We start from the raw sequence: 7,319 nt of genomic DNA, 5'->3' as shown, positions 1-7,319 counted from the left end.
TAGAAAGACTCACCCTCAACCCTGTAGGGAAATCTATAGAACTTTGGGGAAGGGAGAGATATAGCTGGTCTCACTGTGAAAAACTTGAGTCTAGATTCTTCCTATGTATGATTTCAGGAAGTCTTAGAAGACCTCTGCCCCTGCACACTTTGCATGCCTAAAACACACACACACACACACACACACACACACACACACACACATACACACACACACACACACACACACACACACACACACCTCAGCGAAATTTCTTTTAAGGGGAATTTTTTTCTTTTTACAATGAGAAATCAGTATTAAAATGCAAATATTCTTGAGAGAGATAGAGGGAGTGATTTAGATGAAGGATAAGTTGCAAATGACTGATCTCAAAGCCTTTCTTGACAGAAGAAATATCTAGGAGAGGAGGAAAGTGAGCATGAAGGTTCTGGGCACCATAATATCAGTTGCTGATGAAGCACTAAAAGGGATGACTGTGACCAATAAGGACACCTTTCACCCACTTGATAATTTCACCTAGACCAGTCCAAATCTCATTCTCTATTAGTGTTCTCATTTATTCACTCCTTTTCACTCTAGGGTGCTGGTCCTGCCACCAAAATTCCTTTCTTATTTAATCTGGGCTTGCTGTGTTCTGCCTTTGTTTCCTCTGAAATTTATCTTCAGTTTAGTTGCACTATATTTTACAGCTTTTTCTCTGATCATATATTGTAAAGTTTTCTTTGCTAGGTCTCTGAGCTGCTTGGCTGTTTTTCATTATTTCTGTAGGACGCTGAGGAAAAAAAAAGCAATTCCTTTATTTGAGAATCCTGACATTTATTAGCATAATAAAACTCTCAAGATGAAATTGCAGTTTTCCAGACAGTAATTTCATTTGCAGGACAACTTACTAGAAATTTATTTTAAAGCTAGGTAAAACCTAAAATATATGAGACATGCACAGAATGCAGACCCAAAATAAAAGAAATAAGAAATGAATTAGGAATGGAAATTTTGGCTGTTGTCTCTCACATTTTAATTAGGGACAACAATGCCAATGGCCTACAAATCCCAACTCTCAAGCTTTCATGGTTTAAAATCAGAACCACAGTGGATTCCTAGGAAATCTCTTTCTTCAGAATGTTCAAAATTGTCACATCTCTTCTTGCTCTCTCAAATGGACACCAGTTGTCAAACAAGGAGAACCATAATTAATTGAGAAAATCCAAATATCAGATTGGTTTTATTGGCCGCATCTGAAAATTACAAAATGTGCTACCAAATAAAGCAGAAAAGCTCTTTGATATCTATTAGAATTGATTTGTTCTCCCTATCATAGAGGTGGCAGTGTTCCCCATCTCAATTTGAGGGAATGTGGTTACATGAGTTCAGATGCCCCACTAGCTGTTTCTGATGTGGCCCAAAACTGGGAAAACTTACTTTGTTCTGCCATGAATGAATGTCTCTTGCTTTCAAGTGGAAATTTTTAAGATAAATGCCCCTCTGTATATGTCATATATGCTTTCTTGTGCATACATATCAAAATCTGGTCATGTGGTAAGAATGAAAGTCAACAGCTGGGCAGCCCATGTGTTACTGTGATATCCCAAGGACATTCAGAGAACACGAAGACCATCTGCAACATATTGGGGCAAAGATTCCTCGGGGCATTAATGTAAATACATGGACGAAAACTGCACAGAACAAGAAGACATGGAGGGATTTCAATCTGCATCTGTGGAGGGGGACACCTGCACTGATGAAACAACAAATCCATCAAAGTATGGAAAAGGCATCTGATTTTCTCCCTTCTCTCCCTTGTGCTAATGAATAATTCTGTTTGGCTATACAGATGATTGGATCAAACCCAGGAAAGGTATAGAAGCTCATGTGATCATGCTAATAAAAAAGAAAGGCAATGTTCTGGAAAATAATTCTTAACAATTTGTGTTCCAGAGAAGATCTTCAATTATACTTTCAAGCCCTTGAACAAATCTGTAGGGAGAGATCCAACTGATATCTCAATGAGCAAGATTTTTTTATTTGCCAGGCACTAAGGACAAAGAGACAAAGACAAAAATGAAACACTCTGCCTTCAAGGAGCTTACATTCAAATTATCTGAAACAAAATGCAACAAATTGTCCCATTGCGTGAGCTCAAATGACACAAACTTAGAAAGAGATTAAAAGAAGATAAGATTGATAGTGGAAGGTAACTCTTTTATTGAATTGATTGATCATTAGGATCCAGGATTATAGAAACATAGATTCAGAACTTGAAGAAACCTTATAGGTTATGGAGTCTAAATCCTCATTTTACAGGTGAGGAAACAGAGGCTCTAAGAAGTTTGGGAAAATGCCCATAGTCACACGGTCAATATCAGAGGCAGGATTTGAACCTAGATCTTCCAGGATTCATGTCCAGCACTTAATCTGTTACAACACTCCTTCAATACCTATCATTTGGTCACAAAGCCACCATCCTCATGAATCATACTGAAGACCTTTGGTGATATTAAACAAATTCAGTTCAAGTTGAAAACAAAAATAATAATTAAGCACCTACTCTGCAATCCTAGCCATTATCCTTGGTGCCAAATAGGTGCTAAACTATTAGGAAATATTGCTGGCTGCCATTTGTTGGCTTTGGGAAACTTTCACAAAAAGCTTACTCCCATTCCTTCAGATGCCCACCCCTACAGCTCTGGTGAAGACTGGGGATGTTGGGAAGGTCTTGGATATATAGTGATGGGGGGGGGGGGGGAGATCCAATGGAGTCCTGTACCATGAAAGTCATTCAAATAACATATGGTAATCTGGTGGGTTGTCCCTCTGTCCACAAGGTTTCTGCAGTAACTCTCCACCCGACACTGTGATGATTTCCTCCTAAAAGAAAGGAAAAAAAGGAGATTCACATATATAAGTAGGAGGAAATATCTAATTAACCTATGAAGACTAGAACAAACTTTTCTCTGAGAAAAGGACATCAGAAGACCAGGAATTGAATAAATCTTAAAATTGGAAAGGACCTTAGAGATCAACAAGACTAAGCCTCCATGCAGAATAGAAATGATTTCTACAACTTCATGAGTGAATAAAATATCATTTAAGCAGTTTCTTAATTATTATGATGATTTAATGCTATATAATATTTTGTTATTATTGATAATGTTATTCATATAATAATATATTATTACTATGTGCCAGGCATTAGAATAAGACAGGTCCTTCTCTAGCTCATTTTAAAGATAAAAAAAAATTTAAGGCAAGCAGGGTTAAGGGACTTTCCCAAGGAGACATAGATAATAAGCATCTGAGGCTGGATTTAAACTCAGATCTTCCTGACTCTGGATCTGGCATTTGATATAATTATATAATATATGTTATATGTATATATATATATATATATATTATTACTAAATGTATAGTGGAAGATAATTTACATATTAGATATAATATACACACATAGACCAAGTCTATAGTTAAAACCAACATGTATATAAATATTCATTATATATATATATTTATATTTATATATTTACATTATATTTATTTAGACACATACTAAGTATATAGTGAGAGATAGTATAGATGTGTATATACTTACTAGATAAATATATATATATCAGATATATTAAATATAAATGCATACAGATTCTACATATATGCAACTCTGTTGGACTGCCAAGATGTTCAAATGCCAAACTTAAAAGACTTACAGAAAACTCACGCAAGGCGAGCGCTCACATCGAATCTAGAAGGCTATTAACAAGGACATTCAAATGGTCTTCATGATATCAATTGTAATCAAGTGGGAGATACTGGCACTAGTTGTCCAACATGGCATGCCCACCTCCAAGAAGGCTGAGTGCTCTATGAGCCAAGCAGAATTGAGTAGCTCAAAGAAACGTGAGGTAGCCACCTCTCCATTCCAGATGTTCACACAGACTATTTGTGTCTGGCCTGTGGCTCTCTGACTCTGACCTCTATCTAGTAAAGCCTTCCAAGCTTCTAGTAGTCTGATCAGCCATAGTGATGCCCCAAATTGTGACACCATTTTGTTCTTCTTCAAGAATGAAGCACAACCTGTGACAAGGAAATCACTTTAAAAGACTGATATATATTAATTTAAGGTTGCCAAGGAATTCAGCTATGTAATTCCTAAATGAAACTCAAGTCAGCAGTCAACCTTTTATGGAGTTTTTAATTACAAATAGGAGGAGGAAAGGTATTAGAGAGAGAGAGAGAGAGAGAGAGAGAGAGAGAGAGAGAGAGAAAGGGGAGAGAGGGAATAGGGCTTAAATACTCCCTCTGTTTAGGCTGGGCCAAAAGGCCCAAGCCCTTAGATAGCTGAGGCAAAGAAAAGAGATCAGTCCCTATCACTCACGTGACCAAAATGGAGAAACAGTCTCAGGGGCCTCCACCTTCAGCTTTCTTCAGAGCAAGCTTCTCAGAGCATAACCTCTCAGAGTAAAACCTCTCCAACCCCCTTCAGAGCCACCTCGCTCAGAGCAAAACCTCCTCCAACAACCTCCCTAGTCCTCAGACCCCACGATCTTTAAGGAAACCATCCAAGTTCCCTCCCCTCAGTTCTCACATCTACCAATCACTGTCCATGTCTTCCCATTGCCAATGGTGGCTCTAGCTTAACCCAGGACCGCCCAGAGGTCTGTGGCTTTGCACATGTCTGTTGAAGGTCATATTCTCAAATAATTAAATCTTGATCCTTTGCTGCAGCCCTTCCTAAATCCTGTTACCCTGAGTAGGGTGGAGATTGTAAGTTCCAAGACCTGGTTCTGTCATTCCAAGTATCTCTATTGTATCAATTCTAAAATCAATCATGACTCAAAGAACTTCCTGTTCTATGCTTAAGCATAGGTCAAAGTCCTTTCCATTGTTCAGCAAAAGGTTTCTGTCCTAAAGAAATCTTAAGTAGGGAGGAGAATGACCCTCCTATGCCAAGGGGGTTCACATTCCAGTAGACTATCAGTAGGAAATTTTTCAAGTATGAAATTTCCCAATGGTGAAATTTCCAACATTTATAAGTCTAAGAAATTTTAAGGTTTACAAACCACTACCACCACCACATGTTCTCTAAGATATAAGGCAGTTTGGCATAATGGATAAAAACTGGTGTAAGAGTCAGGGAAGCCTGTGTTTAAGTCCTGTATGAACCATATCCTGATTATATGTGAGCCTCTGCAAATCACTTAATCTCTCCGTGGTCACAGGCTACTCTCAGGGACTCTCACTTAAAGAGCAGTTTCCAGTTTGCCTTGAGAGAGGGAGTTGCCTCACTGGGAGTCCCTACTTCCATGAAATCACAGGATTTCACATCAAAAACAAATATATTTATATGTATTAAATGGATAAATTAATCATGTGTTCACCAATAAACCCAGCATAATAGCAAGTCTCCCTAAAACAACCTGGGGAAAGAGGAGTCTCAAGCAACCTCTAAGGAGTCTTATTTTTTGCCAAGCTGGTAATTGGAACTGTGGGGGAATTATAGGTTGGGCCACTAGGGCTTGAATCCAGGCCAGGATTCAGGGGCACTTTGTCAAAAGCTCCAGCATTAATGCTCCACTGTCCTGGCCCCAATCCCATTTAGCTGATTAGGTCCTGTCTCCCTCCGGCTTCCTTGCAGTTTGGGTTCCCTTAGGGAGCTAACCTGAAGGAGTTACATATGGAAAAAAGGACTGCAATGGGGCAGTGAGGAAAGTCTGTTCTTCATTTCCATAGCCTCGGTTTTGCTTAGACAGCTGATTTTTAAAGGCTCCAGGGTTTCTGACAAACTGCATTTTGGAGCCACACTTGGCACGAATATGTCAAGTGTCCAGAATTGACCTTCTGGGAGACAGGACATCATTAGAATATTTAAATTGCAATGTGAAGCAACTCAGCCAGGTACATTAGCCTGTTAAACCCAAGTTCATTAAATAGATAACAAGCCAGTTAACTTAGAAAGTTTGTTAAGTTTAGCACAAACTGCTAGCTGGGAGTACATGTTGGGGTTTTGTGCACTTTCAAAAATTCGAGTTTAGAACCAGAAAAGTCCTGAAAATGAAAAACTGCTTAATTTTGAGGCCTTTTATTTGAAAACTGAGCTGAGCTTGAATTTGATTAGGGAAAACCTTTATAATACCTTATTTTGTGCCTATCTTCACCCCTAGCAAATGGAGTAGAAGGATAGGGCATGACTAGAAAGGGAAGATACTTAAGGACACAGGAGACTTCATGCCCTCCCCACCCTCATGTGACAGAAACTCCTTGCCCAGGTCTAGGCACATAAGCAAGCTTTGAGAGATGTTTGGATGAGGAAGGCAATAATGCTTGAGAAATAAAAAGACTCCCACTAGCTCTCCATGGCATTCTTTTATTAAATAATGCTCCTACAGTGAAATGGTAATACATAGGTAACCTTCCAAATAAAAGATTCCCTCTAAAAGCTCTAATGGATAGTTTTCTATGGCCATTATCCCAGGGATGAGGATTTTCTTCTTTAAAAAACACACCCACAGGCATCTTCTTCTTTCACTTTTCTCTTTGCCTGTGGTTGAAAGGCAGAAAACAGAAGGGAATATAGGTGAATCCCAGAAGGAAGCTCTTTGGAGGAAAAATATTCCCTAAGAGTGGGCAAAAGAGAAAGTTTTTAAGAGAAAAGGAAGGCAATAAGAATTGGGTTGTGGGTCTTTATTTGGGGGTATTTCTCTGAAGATCCCTATTTCATCACTTTTCTCAGTCACACTCATTACACGATGCCTCTGACTTGGTCCTAGTCACCATGATGATACTTCTGAAAGGACCAGCTCTGACCTCACCCATCACATTGGTCCGAACCAATTTGTTGTTGCCTCATAGAATGGATACCTTGTGAAAATCAATGAGGTCTGTGAGAGTTGCATGGCGATTAGGATCCACTCCCAGGAAGCTATAAAAATCTCCTGATGCATCCACAAGAAAGTGCTTGAACCCATGTTGCTGGCGGTAGGAGAGAGTGTAGCCCCAGATTTTCTCACTGACTCGAACCAGAAATGCCCCCTCAGTCATGTTTGACAGAAGATCTTCTGCCTCCTCTCGGCTAATGATGCCTACAAGAAACAACACTGAAGTCAGCAACTCCAATCAATAACAAGTACTGAGCCTCCACTGTATATTATGTGCTGCTAAACAGAGCTACAAGGAGAGCCTAGATTTAACCTCACTGGCTTGGTCTAATAAGGTAGGAAAAAGTATTGTCTGAATTATAGAACATTTTCTGAAGAGGCGATTTTATTACTCTTAAGTACACACAATAATTTGACCCGGACTAATAAAATTTTGCCTTTCTCTAAAGAGAA

At 39.0% G+C, this 7,319-nt stretch overlaps 1 protein-coding gene across 1 annotated transcript in view; it reads right to left on the bottom strand.

Annotated features, from left to right (window-relative positions):
• Positions 1 to 223: 223 nt before the first annotated feature.
• SH2D4B (SH2 domain containing 4B) overlaps positions 224 to 7,319 on the bottom strand; it is a 207,711-nt gene continuing 200,615 nt past the window's right edge. The window contains 2 exon segments of the mRNA XM_056800181.1: positions 224 to 2,865; positions 6,850 to 7,070. Of these exon segments, the coding sequence (XP_056656159.1) occupies positions 2,773 to 2,865; positions 6,850 to 7,070 (314 nt within the window). The 3' untranslated portion in view covers positions 224 to 2,772.

Source organism: Monodelphis domestica, chromosome 1, assembly GCF_027887165.1.
Source record: "Monodelphis domestica isolate mMonDom1 chromosome 1, mMonDom1.pri, whole genome shotgun sequence".
In the NCBI taxonomy this organism is placed as follows: domain Eukaryota; kingdom Metazoa; phylum Chordata; class Mammalia; order Didelphimorphia; family Didelphidae; genus Monodelphis; species Monodelphis domestica.
The sequence above is the reverse complement of the archived record's forward strand: the minus strand, read 5'-3'. Positions and strand labels throughout refer to the sequence as shown.